This window comes from Watersipora subatra, chromosome 5 (genome assembly GCF_963576615.1).
Source record: "Watersipora subatra chromosome 5, tzWatSuba1.1, whole genome shotgun sequence".
NCBI lineage: Eukaryota > Metazoa > Bryozoa > Gymnolaemata > Cheilostomatida > Watersiporidae > Watersipora > Watersipora subatra.
Window position 1 is genome coordinate 62,810,884 of NC_088712.1, and position 16,516 is coordinate 62,827,399.

Consider the following 16,516-nt stretch of genomic DNA (forward strand, 5'->3'; position numbering starts at 1 on the left):
AATTATGGTGAAGTACGGGTGATGTACTGAAATGGTTTAGAGCAATAAAGGAAAAATAACAGCAAGCATTTATTACTTTTGACATTTGTGAATTTTACCCTTCAATAACAGAGACACTATTAAAAAAAACATTAGACTTTGCCAGCAACATAACAGAAATCACAGAAGACGAAAAGACAATCATACAACATGCAAAAAAATCGCTTGTATTTCAAAATGACATGACTTGGTCAAGGAGTCAAAGAAGGACTCTAATAAAATGTTTGACGTGACTATGGGTAGCTATGAAGAAGCGGAGACTTGTGAATTAGTAGGGACTTATTGACTCAAATACAAATAGAAGTGATGAGAGTTACTTACCACTTGCTATTAGCCTGGCATACCGCCAATGGAAAATGGTATTAATAATCCACTTATACACAATGAGAAGTAATGAGAGTTGACTGCATATATATATATCTAAAAAAAATTGTTTCCTCACCCCGGATACCCCGTATGGGCGTATATATATATATATATATATATATATATATATATATATATATATATATATATATATATATATATATATATATATATATATATATATATATATATATATATATATATATATATCTATATTTATATTTATATTTATATTTATATATATATCTATATTTCCCAACTAGGAGGCTTCTATCAATATATAATCCATGTGAGGAGGCTCTGAAAAATTAGGAGGCGTCTAGGGAGCCTCCTAATTCTAGCCGTGATTATAGGGCTTAACAACCCTATAGAAGTATTTTAAACATGATTCCCATAATTGCCTTATTTATCTATATTCATATACATAGAAAAGAGGAGACAACTCCAACAAAAATGTGTAATTTTCTATCAATAAATTGTAAACTCTAGGAGGCTCTTATATATGAAACTAGTAGGCATATATCAATTTTAAAATATTCTTACTTTTAAGTGTTTTGGTGTCGTTTCAGTTGATAGCACAATCTATTTAAAAAAATATTGCAATAAGCTTATGACTAAGCATCAACTAATACAAGGAACTAGCAGCTATGTTGGATACAGTCAGTTTTGCTAATATTCTGAATAGCTTTATTAGATTTGAGAAATAAAGTTATATATTAACAACATACAATACATTAAAATTTATTTTCTGACCCTCTTTATGGTGTTCAAGACTGTCATTTAAGCACTCCCTTTTTTTGCAATGTTTCTCATTGATCTGCTCTTTTTTGTGAAAATCCCCAATGATTGCACATTTTGGTTTCAACTGATGTTTAAGCATGGATGTAGTAAAAGTTTAAATAATTCTACGATCAGTACAATTCATATTTTCGCTGCCGTTGCATTTAGCCACAAAATAAATCTTTTTTTGAAACTTTGCATCCGAACGCAATACCTGAGAGATGATTTTTTAGCAAAAGATTTGATTTTTCAAACTTATTGAAGTACAGCGGCAAAAGTATAACCACAGTATATAACAGCTACAGAGATGTGGCTGTTATACTCTTGCTGTTGCTGTTAAGACTATTGGTTCTTCACCCATCTAGTCAACTAGAGCTTGGTAGCAGCAGAAGAACTACATGTAAGGGAGCACGTCACATTTGGTAAGTTGTTCATGTTATTTTAGCCAATTTACAGTTTATTTACTTAAAACATACAGCTGTAGAAAAGCAGTATAAAAATTATTTAATATTGAATTAGGACTAGTGTGAAAAAAGTATGTTTCAATTATTATAATTTTTAAAGAATGTAGCATAGAAGACGTTTCATATATTTTTTTTACACTCGTTTATGTCATTCAACTGCTGATATTGTTCTGCATAGAAAAGTCAAGAAAGGTCAGCATTATAATACCATAAAGAAGGAGAATATCAAAAGTTTTCATAAATTCCTAATTTGGGACTTTATTATTGTTACACGTATGTTTAGTTTTGTAACATCAACACAGACATGCCAGCTGACAATTAATAGTTATTTTAGTGAGTCTGTTAATTCTCCAACTTTATTCTATTTTCAGTTATTACTATAATAATTTTTGATGCTTTTTACAATGATAAGTAAAGTTATTAATGTGGTTCTACCAACAGTCAAAACTGTTATTAGAATATCATGATCATTATGTTATTGTATTATTGTTATCATGAATAGTGAGAGTTTAAGTATTTCAGTTATGATTTTGTAAGTAATAGTAGTACATGCATAGGCATAAGCAAGTAAGTGGGGTATATGAAGCCTTTTGAATTTTAAAAGATTTAGTATTTAGTTTGAATCTTGTGTAGTAATTGTGTAGTAATTAAGAGCTTAGCTGTTTTATAGAACTTCAGTAGTAGGAGGTAGATATTCAAGTTTGCCAAAAAAACCTAACCAGTAAACTAAAATGTTTATTTTGCATTCATTTTGGTCTGTATATCTGTTTATGCTATTTAAATTACCTTTTCATTTTTTGTAGAAACTTGGTAAGCATTATTACCAGTATATTCATCAGATGGCAGAGAGTATTAGGCAAAGTTGGATGTTTTTTTAGAAAAGGTATTTTGCTAATCAAACGTTGGTTTGCATAAAAATATGTCAAAATAATCAAGGTTTTATCTGCCGAATTTTATGAAATTTTTGAACATATACAGTAATTATAGATTACAAACTATAAAACATTATATCAGTAAGGTTGTATTTCAAAATGTAGTAATGTTTGACGTTTTGGCAAAGTTACTATAATAAGCAAAACTTTAAATACACCAACACAAGATGTGTTTTCAAAAATGTAATTCCGCTGTAACTAGCAAATGTATACCTGACGTAAGAATGTAACAGCATGCCCAAAAGTAATTTTTCTTTGTATAGTTGCAACTAATCAATGATGCTTTAGTTATAGATAAGTGCAGGATGAGAAGCATTGATGACCCACGCCAAAGATTGATTTGCAGACATCAAATTAAAGGTATGTCATATTGCAATAAGTTCCTCTAAACTAGCACATTATACATGCGAGCCAAGTGTGATAACTTGATATAGCCATAGCTTCAATAAGAAAAGTTGTCACTTTTTATAGGCATTGTATTGTTTCAAACGCTTACATAAACCATTATGCTACTTTTGTATTCTATTCATCTATTATTGGCAGATTACATAATACAAATAGCACAAACCAATCAATGGAATGTAGCCTAGCAAAGATGTCTAGTATTGCTCTTTTTAGTCTTTATGCATCATGGTAGCAAATGCTTAGCAATTGCATAATTATATAAAATGAATAGCTTTCTATGGTTACCCATTACCACTTTTAGTTACTCAGCCAACACTGAGAGTAATTATCAGATTTGAGATATCATATCTAAAGGCATGAGATGGACAAATAGTTTGTTTGTTTTTACTCTTTCCCTACCGTATGCACATTTATGCTAAATCTATCAGCGACTGCCGTATGCACATTTATGCGAATTTTCCAGCAATTGCGTGGTCACTTAACTTTATTATTCTTTGAAAACATAACCAATGATTTTAAAACTTTTATGGTATTGTCAGTGTAGTACGAAGATTCATCTAAAAGATTAGCCTAAGATAACCAAGCAGTTTCAAATTTTTGTTTGGGAATTTCCAAATTAAAAATGGACATTTTTTGTGTAAGTTTTGTTAAGTACCGCGCAAGTCAGAAAACAGATAATTACTTATGTTGATGACATTATAGCCAATTCAGATTCAGATTTTTGTGATTACACAGATGATTAAAGTAGCAGCAGTGACTCTGATGAGGGTGAAAGTAATAGTTTTGTAAAAGTAAGGGACATTGTAGAGCATTGTTTTAGCTTCGTAGCAATCGTAGCTTCACGTAGCTTTAGCAATGCACAAAGTGAAGGTACATTGACTTTTTGCATAGCACTATATGATAACTGTTAACATTTAGCAAAATAAAATATATCACAAAAAGGTTCTAGATAAAATTTGAAGTTGAAAAAAAATTGTATTCATATCATGAAGCTAAATTGGCAATTTTCGGTAAAATGGCTGGCAGTAGGCCAGCAGCTTAATTTGTACATGGGCGGCAGTAAAAGGGTTAAGCTATAGAAGAATTAGAGATACAAATATATGTATTTCCTTTTTGAATGATTTGGTGAACTTTGATGATTCAATACAATGAGTTTGGCGAATGATATATATAAGATGCTGCTGAAGTTGCTCAATGACTTGCATTTAATAGTTTGTTAGAAATTCAACTCATGGCTTTTCATTGCTACCTCAAAATGTTGAAAACACGCGATAGGAAGGGCCAGAACACTACTAAAACTCATAGTTGCTCAAACCTGAAATACAGTAAGTTGCATACAACTTGCAATACAAAGACAAAACTGCAAAACTATTAGTAAAAATATAAATAGCAATATATATATTATTATTTTTGGCCTTCAGTATCGGGCAGCATGTATGCAGTTTGTTTGCTGATGTTAACAAAAGTTTTACTAATAAGCTACATAATTTGCTCAATTATTGGTGTCAACTTTAAAATTTAAAACAAATGTAGTGTTAGCACTTTTAGAATATACTACAAACAACGCAGAGGATTTTTGTGTGGCATATGTCTTGAAGTGAATAGTTCTCTGAAAATGCAATTTGTATTTGCCCATTTTAATACTTCAAAATGTCAAAGGGAGCTCATAATGAAATCCACTTTAATAGAATTTCAAGATGCTCAAAGCGGTACGGATGTTATGTTGACAAACATTAAAAGGTCACTCTGTACTATGGCTAGTAAGTATTTACATGTATTTAGATTTTGCATTGATGCTTTCGATTATATAGTGTAGGAAATCTATTTACATTAGCTAAATTACCTGCATGTGCAATACCCAGCTTTGTTTCCTAGCCATCACAAACATTTTGCCAATGCATATAATAATTCATTGCTCTTTTCAAATCTGATTTCTGAACCAAAGGTAGTTTTAGCAGTATAAGAACATATACTTCTTTTCCTATGGGTCTACTCACTGTTTTGTAGCAGCAAAAGCCATTGTTTTTTAAAAGGTCTGTAAGAATTGTATTACTTATTTATTTTGACTTCCATTGGTGCTCATAGCAAATATCTTTTCAGTACAACTTGCATCAATAAAGTTATTATTACTTGTTTTGTAAAGTATTTGGAGCAAAATAATATTTTATGTGCAAATCAAACATTTTTGCTGCAAGCTTACCAAAACAAAATAAAACGTTTAATTTTATGTTACAGTTTAATTAAACACCATGTTCTATTCAGTTATTGCTGTCAGTACTATGCAGTTATTGCTGTCAATGTTCTTTGTGCATTCTTGGCACACTTTTATGTTAAACTTCCAATGCATTAAACACTTTAGAAATAAAGTGTCCAAACAAGGATGCATAACATGAAATTTGTCACTGGCTAGTTTTGACCTATATCTAGCATTCTTTAGCCAAAGGTGTCTAGTTTTACTAAAATATTTGGTAGTGAAATTGTACATAAATTCATTGTCTGCATACATGTAAATCATCATGCTTATGCTCTTATTATGTGTGTTCTACTATTGCCTGCTTAGCTAATTCACTTTCTACTTCTCAATAGCCTCAGCCTCCCAATGAAATCTAATGTTGTTATTCCTATTCTTTGTAACTTTATAATGAAGGAGGTTGTAGTTGGGCGGCTCATTTGCTTTTCACTCTATTAGAAGTATTGCAGCACAAGTATAACTGCAGTAATAAAATCTGCACGGAATTGCATAATGCGGTCTTATTCCCCAAGGTCTACTAGCTAGCAGAAATGACCTATGTACTTACGCAGTTGTGGTTTGTACTTACGCAATTGTGGTTTGTGTTTAAAGCGCTTGTTCTCTTAATGTGGCATGGCTTGCATGCTAGTCAATTGATTAAATAGATTGTAAGAAACAAGTCAACCTCTCATTTTTACACAACCTAAGGACTTATCACATACTTTCAACCTTCTAGCGAGATTGTAGCCGCTAAATGTTTTGCTTTTTTCACGCGTCTAGCCATTTAGGGTTTTGCAGCAGCAGAAGAACAGAGTAAGCATGTCACAGTTGGTAAGTGTTTTATATTACTTTTGCCAATTTTGTCATTGAACCAATTGTACCATATTATGGTGAAAAGGCATCATGAAAAGTATTTTACTTTGCCTCAATACCAATGCAAAAGGTTAGACCGGTAGTGGCCATTTTTGATTTTTAGCGCAAGCCACTTTAAATACTATTTCTAAGAAACTTACTCATGTCATCAAATTGCGACGGCAAACAACAATGCATAGGTTTTCGCAGCTATTTTGAATTTGGATTTTACTGCCTTAATTGCAGGATTGTAATATTGTCAAGTTAAAAAGGTCAAGAAACCCCAACTTTATAATGCTAAAAGAATGAAATTATTACTAATTTTCATAAAATAATAACTTTGTTAGCATTTTATGAAAATACATGAGGGTAGCTTTGTGAAATTAACCGACACACATTAAAATAATTATGGTAACATATAGCATGGTAGCCAGCAATTGATAAATATCTTCGACTCTGTCGATGCTCCTAACTTTTGTAACTTGTTAAAAAGCATTAAAATAATTTTGGATGCTTTTTGTTCTGATTAGTAGTGTTAGCAGATTGATAGCACCAAACAGGCAAAGTTATTAGTATACTATAAAGTTATGATAATGCATTATTTTCATTGTAATTAACAAGTTGATGCATTTTAGTTGTAATTTGATACGGATTTGAACTAGAGGCGGAGTCATAAGTAGGTGACTGGAGTAAATGGAGCCCTTTAAATTGTTGAAGCTTTAAAATCTATGTTTTAATTTTGTAGTAGAATATCGCATGAGATAAAATATTACTGCTTCATGGAATTTTAGTAATGGGAGGCAGGGACACGAATTTGCTGAAAAACCTAAAAACATCAGGCATCTTTTGCATCAATTTTTAATCTGCTTAACATCTGTTTGGGCTATTCAAATTGTTTTTCTTATTTTGGTAGAAACCTGGCCACCGCATCCGAGCACTTTATCCACCAGATGGAAGATAGTATGAAGCAAAGCTGAATGCTTTCTTGAAGGGGGGTATGTTGCTGATTAACGGTTAATTTACACAAGAGCGCGCCACATTAATAAAAGTTTTATTTCGCAAAGTTTATAAGAAATAAGATTACTGTAAAACCTTTGTTTGAATGCCATGGCACTGCATTTTTTAACCCTTCCAATTATAGCGGCAAAAATTGTCGATTGTGCTTCATAATATATGTTCAATTTTTATTAGCTTCAAACTCTATCTAAAACACTTTTGTCATAGATTTTATTTTTCCAACACGCTAAAAAATAGTACTATTCAAAAAGTTTAATGCATTCCTACTTCGTGCATTGCTAATGCTAGGTGAAGCTACGATCACTTCGAAGCTCGAAAAACGACGCTCTACAATGTTCCTTACTCTTACGAAACTATTACTTTGACCACCATTGGAGCCACTATTGGAGCTGCTACTTTAATTATATGTGTAATCACTAAAATCTGAATCCGTCATCAACAATCATCAATAATGTCATCAACATAAGTAATTCTCTGTTTTTCAACTTTGGATGTACTTGCGAAAGCCATAATAGCACTAAATATTTCGAAAATCAGAAAGAAAAAATGTTTCTTTTTAGGTTGAAAAGTCTCAAACAAAAATTTTAAATTGCTTCGTGAGTTTAGGGTTATTTTACAGAAAAATCTTCGGACAATACTGTCAATACCGGAAAAAGTCTTAAAGATTGTTTGTTATGTTGTCAACGAATAGCAAAATTAAGTTACTACGTAATTGCCAGAAAATTTGCAACATGCACATATGGCGGTCGTCCATTGATTTCGCCTAAATGCGCATGCAGCAGTGAAAGGGTTAATAAAATACTATGGAATCTCTAATTGAACCCCCATTCATTTAAACGCCTCTCTATTTGACCACCACTATAATAGAAGACGGTTAAAAATAGAACGCCACCGTTCAAGTGAAAGTTACCTCTTTTGAAAAACACATAAAAAAACTATATAACACACAAACTGAGCTTTGAGCCAGTGATAACATATACACTGGGCTTTGAGCTTGCAAAATGCCACTGTTATTTGCTTATTCCAATGCTGTGGCATGTGCAAGAAATTTTAGCCTCAAACAGATTTCATCGTAATTGCTAAACCGTTTTGTTCATATATGCCGAACTATCAAGACCGCTTAAACAATAAAATTATTATCAGCCTGATACAGTTATTAATTATTTCTATGGTGCTGCTTTCAAAGCTTTAACGAAAACACTGTAAAGCTTAGAAGTTAGAAAACTCGCTTCAATATGCATTGACAAATGTATTAATTGCTATTGTTGTAACTGAGTCATTATTGGTAACAATTTGTTAACATTTTTCTATCGATCATGTTAAAATTTGGATTTAAAGATCAAAGAATGTTGAAGTGGCAGCCAACTGGAAGTGGCTGTCAATTAAAGCGTGACACTCTAGTTTTCAACACTCCTAGAGTTGCACTCAAATGAACATGGCCTTCAAATTAAGGTTTTACCATAATATGGTAAAACCTTAATTTGAAGGCCATGTTCATTTGAGTGCAACTCTAGGAGTGTTGAAAACTAGAGTGTCACGCTTTAATTGACAGCCACTTCCAGTTGGCTGCCACTTCAACATTCTTTGATCTTTAAATCCAAATTTTAACATGATCGATAGAAAAATGTCACTGCACTTATCTAAAATCAATGCATTTTCGATTAGATGCTACTCTACAAAAAGAAATATACCCTTGAGTTCTTTTTTAAATTCATGCATCAGTGATTTGCAAATATATTAAAGCGGAGCCTCATTCAAAACTAAAATCATTTTGCGTCGATATTTGCAAATTTATGCTTGCTATTTTAACCTTGACCCAAAACTCCAATATTATTACATTCTGAAAAAATACAGCTGAATTGACATATTATGTCAATTCAGCTGTATTTTTTCAGAATGTAATAATATTGGAGTTTTGGGTCAAGGTTAAAATAGCAAGCATAAATTTGCAAATATCGACGCAAAATGATTTTAGTTTTGAATGAGGCTCCGCTTTAATATATTTGCAAATCACTGATGCATGAATTTAAAAAAGAACTCAAGGGTATATTTCTTTTTGTAGAGTAGCATCTAATCGAAAATGCATTGATTTTAGATAAGTGCAGTGACATACATGGATTATCAACAACAAAGAGTGATTTTCAGGCATCAGATTAAAGGTGGGTAATATTATGATAAGTGGCTTTAAACTAACACAATGTACATGAGAACCAAGCGTGATTATTTTGCTGTAGCTCAAATGCCGTGGAAAAAATAACGGTGTCTAGCTTTTCAAGTATTTCAGTCAAATTCATTGCCTACATAAATTCTGACATTAGTCTTTGTGTTCTGCTGCTGTCAGGTTACAAAACATATGTAGCTCTCCTAGTCAGAGACATTTAGGTATCTAGAGCAACCTAGGCAATAGCGGTTTTAATGAACACCTGCACAATGGGTGCTTAACCGCAGCGCTTGACCCCATAGGTCAAGCATTAGCCTAATTAATGACTCAATAAATAGGTAACCAGTCAGGTCACACTAAAGGCGTGGTCACACGAGCACCGAACCGACGTAGGATCGGTTCGGTTCGGAGGCTGGTTCGGTTCGTGGCACATGTCACACGGCATCCGAAGTCACTTTGCTTCCTAGATACCGTACGTATAGAGACAGGACACTGTTTCATTGGTAGTTGTTATGTATTTGAGTTAAATATTTCTTTTGTAAACAAAAAACTTTGAGGAACAATTATAAATTATAATTACACAGCAGATATATCAGAAGATCGTTCAGCTGCTCAAAATAAATCACCCGATACAAAGATTTTGCCATCCCTTCCCATCAACATAATTATATTTTTTATTAGCATATGAATGTTTTTCTATGCTGAGTACATAACAAACAAAAACAGTCTTTATCATAGTACTGTGGTTTTACATAAATAAATCAGTCAACGATACTTCATCAGGATGAATATGACACATTAGTTATATTCTACATGAAAGAAAATCACAACCATTCTCTTACATTTATGCAAAACTTAAGTGCAACATCTTACATTTATGCAACACAATCACAAGTCCGGGTGAACCTTGTCGTACATTGTTTCATGTTGTTTATTTAAAGAAATAAAAGTATCATCCCATTTCTTTTTAACTTTAATCACACGGACGTAAGGAGAAATGTGACGCGTGCTCGCTAGAATGCTAGATTTTTAACCAGCTAATAAGAGCAAGGGTTCGGCCACGGAATTTCGAGCAGGACCAAAATGGTTCGTTTCGGCCAGAAATGTCTTTGGCCGAACATTCTACAGCTGAGAGCGACGTCGTTTTGTGTCATTTAGTTCAGTTCGGCGCTCGTGTGACCACCCCTTAAGCTTAGCAGCAATCGTTCTGAACATTGGCCATTGAGACTGCTCAATGATTGTTAATCCTGATCATTTCTCTAATAATTTGAAGAAAATAGAAATCCAAACTGCTCTAACGCGTGCACACATGTTAGATTCAGCAACTTATTTACTATACACGTAGTAATGTGTGCATCTTTACTCATTGTCCTAGTCTATCAGCTGTCCTCAAGAGACAGCAAACAAGTCAATTTTAACCACAGAGTTGTGATTTCACCAAGCCTTGTCCTCATTTTATGTGTTTTTCAATACTATTTCAACATTTGTGTATTTGGTTTATAATCGGAAGTATGATTCATTAGCAATTGGCAGCAACACTTTTCTATTTTTTGGACCACCTGAGGCATTTATCTTGTGCACCTCAAGCTGGTAACTTGTGTTTTACATTTATTATATTCGGCAATATTCCTAAAGTAAACTAAGTCATCAGAAAGCACGATCAAGAATTTTTATCACGTTATATCACAACCAGGACAATTCTTATTGCATTTCCTGAGAGGATGTAACAGGGTAATACTTTTTACTTTAATATCATTATTATACAGAGTGCCTTTTTTATTTGTTATTATTCATATAGTTAATGCTGTGTTTTCAGCTGCCTTTTTTAAGTATATGCGCATTTCTGCCTTATATCTGTTATATACTCATTCATATCAAATCATAATTTGTTAGTAATGTTTTATCTGCTACCTATTATTTGCGAGTTTTTATACATCTTCTATGCTACTTTCACTTGCTATCAAATTTGCTATCGCCTTTTTTATTATTATTTACTCTTCATTTAATTTCATTTTAGATTCACGATATATCGGTATATGCATATATATCAAATAAACATACTATTCACATACAACTAACAACCGATAATCCGCTGGATCTCAGATCTATTGGGAAGTGCAATACAGTGAATCTTGTCACCTAAGGATACAAGAATAGAATGGAGTGGATATTACGCCTGAACTACTACTGATACACAGATGAACCACAACCACTAAATCAACAGCCAGAAAGAAATAACAGCTGTGTAATATCTCCACCAAGCAAGTCAACCTGCTGAAAAGAAGTAAGTCTACAAAAAGTCGGTGTGTAATGCCTGCAATTAATTTAACATAACCATGAGCATAGCCTTCATCGTTTTATTATTTAGTTACACAGATTGTATTTTTTGTTTCTTTTTTTGTTATTTGCCCGCAGTATATTGTTAGGCTCGGCACGGGTGAAATCACAACCATAGGTTTTGTTTGCCAAATATTGACCGTCATATATAAATGTAGAGTAGCTAACTACACTATTTTGAGTATAACAATTATCTGCTGGTCTATTGGAGCTGCGGTAATTGCTCTTTGGATACATAAGCCAAACTATTAAAATGAATATGGCTACTAGCTCTGCCTCACCGCTTGAAGGGCTGCTTGCTCGTACAGCCGTCGCGGTTGCTGGTGCCAATGAGATCATACCTGACGTAACGCCGCTTGACTCCAATCTCGTGCTGGAGTCAATCAATCCACACCACGCAAATGCAGAGCGTATCGATCTAATTTCTATTAATAAAACTCCTTCACTTCACAACCAGCCCACCCGTAAAACTGGTACCCAATATGACACCTTGTCACTTTCAAACCAACCTAGAAGATCAGCTAGGGTAAAAGGTGAAACAATAAAGCGGCAACTGCGAAGTGATATAAAAGTGCAAGCTCAGATAAATGCCACACTTCACAATGAAATAAACCAAGAAGACACCTCCTTTGCTAGGTATGAGGCTATAAAAAAGGATCTTGAAGCCAGTAAGAGACATGTGCATAAGCTCTATAATGAATTTAGAGTTTTGAATGGCGAGCCATGCAAAGCTGTCACACAACAGGTTGACAAGCACAACAGGTTGACACATGATAATGACGAGTTGTGTAATCAAAAAAGCCAGATAGTAAGCAGCAAAGTAGTTAGGCCAAAAACCTCAAGAGCATTATCACGCAAATCAAGGAATTCAGCGATTGGCTCACAGTATTCATGCAGCACTTCTTGCTCAACAACTTCATCAATCTTAAGACAAAAACAAGCTGAAGCAAATGCAAGACTAGTCAAATTAGAAATGCAGCTACATGCTAACAACAAAACACAAGCAACTCAAGAACAACTGACAAAATTAAAAAACGCCAAAAAGGCAGTTGAAATCGAGAGTCAAATTGAGGCTGAAAAACGAAAGGCTGTCATATACAGTCAAGCATTAGCTGAAGAAGAATGCGAAGGATCTGGTCTCATGCTAACTGGTAATGGCCACCAAATACTTCATGCACCATCAAATACTTTGAACCTTGCATCTCCTTTTGCGCCCAGCAAGCCACCTGCAACTACAAAGCCATGCAAAGAGAAAGCAACAAACCATGTTGCCAATCAAGTCCCACATACATTAGACTCTGAATCTGAGGATGATGATCTTGAACCTGAGACAATTATGCCCATCGCGCACACCTTCAATCAAAAATGTACGACTAGGCCTCCTATAGCTTCGAATTGCAAGGTGAACACAACTACGGTAACTACTTCCTTACAGCAAAATACAAGCTCAGGGCAGCATATCTTAGCAGAACCTGTTAAGACTGTAGTTATGACATATCAACTACCACTATCAGAGCCAAAAGTGTTTGATGGAAATTCAGTAGACTATCATCACTGGGCGCTCAGCTTTGACAACCTGATAGGTAAAAAACCGCTTTCCGACTCCGAAAAGTTAAATTACATGAGTAAATATCTTGGAGGAAGAGCTTTAGAAGCTGTAAACGGGTACTTTCTCCTACAAAGTGAGACCACCTATGTTGAAGCCAGAGCAGTGTTAGACGCCAGATTTAGTGACCCATTTACAATTGCTCAAGGTTTTAGAAGCAAACTTGAACAGTGGTCTGCCATCAAACCTAGAGACCATGATGGACTGTAGAAGTTCATAGACTTCCTTCTGTTGTGCAAGACTGCAAAGGTCTGTATAGACAAGCTTTCATTTCTTCACAACTATGAGGTTTATAAACAAATCTTGGCTAAGCTGCCTGAATTCATAACTCGTAAATGGGTGCAAAAGGCTAATAAATATCAAAAGAAATACAACCAAAGCCCAAGTTTTGAAGAACTTTGCAAGTTTTTGAGTACAGAACTTGAGATGTCATGTAATCCTATGTACGCCAACATATACGCAGGCAAGGCCTACACAAATGATACTAACAAGCAAAGCAGAAACCTGAAAAAAACATATGCCACTCAGCATAATGGATCAACTCAAGGTATCAGAAGCGAAATCATTACTAAGGAGTCGTCTATTTCAACATGAAAAACCACTCCACCGCAGAGTGTGGGAAATTTGGTCGACTCTCCTTTAACGAACAACAAACCTTCATGAGGGACAAACAGCTATGTTTCTCTTGCTTGACCGATGCCCACAGCTACAGGCAGTGTGAAGTACCATCTATATGTAAAGTCTGTCAAGGTAAACACCCAACAGCCTTGCACAATATGCGAACTTCATCCATCAAACAACAGGTAAAATCTGGTTTTGGTAATAGCTCGAATCTGGAGCAATTTAAGCCTATAGCCAACAGCTCCTTTCAGCCAAAAGCTGCAGAACCTTTAAAAACAAAAGACAATTCTCAATGACTAGAAAAATGATGTTTGAATACATGTTTAAACATGGACTTGAACTCACTTTTGTGGATACTACCTGTTTGGGTCTCAAGTAAAAAAAACCCTCTAAAGGAAGCTTTAGTATATGCTCTTGTTGACTCATGTCCGACACAACTTATATCACTGTAGATACGATACACAAGATACAGCCAGACTATACCCACACAGAAATAGATATTACAACAATGACATCTGACAAAAAGAAAGTCCCTACTCATCTAGTGTATGGTTTGACAGTCAGAGCCTACAATCACGAAGTTTGCTATGAATTACCCCCTAGCTATTCACATCACAAAATACCTATTGACAGACGACAAATACCTACAAAAAACTGTACTGAGCCGTTGGCCACATCTCATACAAGTAGCTAATGAATTACTTAACAATCACAAAGATGTACCTGTCGGTCTACTCATAGGCAACAATTTTACCAAAGCCTTCAAACCTCAGCAAGTTGTCGACACTGATCATTATGATGAACCATTTGCCATCAAAACTGCCATAGGCTGGAATGTTATGGGTGACAGTGCTTCACATACCACACTAGCAACAATTGTTGACCAACCAGCCAAACATGAATTTGTGACATTTCAGTGCACAACCAAATCAAACAAAGAACTGCACAAACTTATAAATATATTCAACCAAGAATTTCATGGTGCACATGAAGACACACCAAGCCTCTCTGTAGATGATAAACAATTCCTTCACATACTAAAAACACAAACTACTCTGAAAAAGGGTAGGGTAACCATGCCCTTGCAATTCAAATCAAAACCATATGCAGTAAATACATAATCAGCTGCCATACATAGGTTTAGGCTGCTAGAAAATAAATTCCAGAAGGTCTCTTGTTATAAGGAACAGTACCATGAGTTTATGAGAGATATAATAAACAAGGGAGAAGCTATTCCTGCAATGGAGAAAACTACTGACCACTCATGGTACATTCCACACTTTTGGGAGTACCACCCTCGAAAACCAGATCGAATTAGAGTAGTTTTTGACTTCGCTGCCAACGTGGGAGGAGTAAGCCTGAATGACTTTCTTCTTCAAGGGCCAGAACATATGAACGATCTACAAGGAGTCCTGCTAAGGTTTAGACTGAGACCAATAGCAATCATGGGAGACATTGAGAGGATGTTTCATCAGTTCAAAGTATCGGAAAATCACCAAGATTATTTACGATTCATTTGGTACAACAAAGAAGGGCAGCTTCAGTCATATAAAATGACGGTACATTTATTTGGAGTCAGGTCCTCTCCTGCATGTGCCACCTATGGGCTACGATTTTTGGCTGACAAATTCAGAGACACGTTTCCCCACAACACACAATCGCACCACTTTATACACCATAACTTTTATGTTGATGATTGCCTTGCCAGTGTCAGAAACGAATCTGAGGCCATAAACCTGATCAAAGAATCTCAGGCTCTGTGTCAGACAGGGAAACTGAGGTTACACAAAATAGCTTTAAACAGTAGAGCCGTAATAGCTGCTATTCCAAAAAGTGAGTGCACCAGCACATTAGCCAGTCTGGAGCTTACCTCAGAACCTCTTCTACAAGAAAAGGTCTTTTGGCGTATTGTGGGATACTAACCAAGATATATTCACTTTCAAGCATGAACCACCCTCAGAACCCAACACCCGAAGAGGAGTTTTGTCCTCAGTTGCATCCGTCTTTGACCCTTTAGGTCTGATATCCCTCCTTCACACTCAAAGGGAGAATTATTCTGCAGGAAACCTGCAAGCAGAACTATGATACCCCTTTAGAATCATCACTGCTAAATTGCTGGGCCAAATGGAAGTCAGACCTCTCCAATGTACACAATGTTCAAGTACCTCGATGTGTGTCACCCAGAGCTTTCAATCAAATTGAAAGTGCTCAATTACATATGTTTACCGATGCTAGTACTACCGGTTATGGTCACTGTACATGTTTGCGATTAGTTAATACAAACCGCAATTACTCATTGTGGCCTTGATTGCTTTGGCCCATTTAAAGTCAAGGATGAACGCAAGGAAAGAAAAACATATGGGCTAATCATCACATGCTTGTCTTCCAGAGCTGTTCATATAGAACTGTTAGAGGACATGACCTCAGACAGCTTTATAAATGCTCTGAGAAATCTCATAGCGATTCGTGGAGCTATATGCATTATTTGGTGTGACCAAGGGACAAATTTTGTTGGAGCTTTCAATGACCTAGCTAGAAATATGCAAGGAAGTATTACCCATCACTATCCGGATATCAAGTTTACATTTAATCCTCCCCATTCCAGTAACATGGGTGGTGTTTGGGAGAGACTCATCAGATCAGCAAGAAACATTCTAAAAGGAATGGGTGAAAAGCATGGTGGGAGACTGAGTACGCCTCAACTGC

General features: G+C 35.0%; 1 protein-coding gene across 1 annotated transcript; it reads left to right on the forward strand.

The window, feature by feature from the left end:
• Positions 1 to 15,051: 15,051 nt before the first annotated feature.
• Positions 15,052 to 15,732, forward strand: LOC137397573 (uncharacterized). The gene has a single exon (XM_068083865.1). It carries the CDS (start codon positions 15,052 to 15,054, stop codon positions 15,730 to 15,732), a length of 681 nt encoding a protein of 226 aa, XP_067939966.1.
• The last annotated feature ends 784 nt before the right edge of the window (positions 15,733 to 16,516 follow it).

Bases quoted from the DNA above. Each gene is read 5' to 3' on its own strand.
- LOC137397573 (XM_068083865.1), top strand. From the start codon at position 15,052: ATGGAGAAAACTACTGACCACTCATGGTACATTCCACACTTTTGGGAG.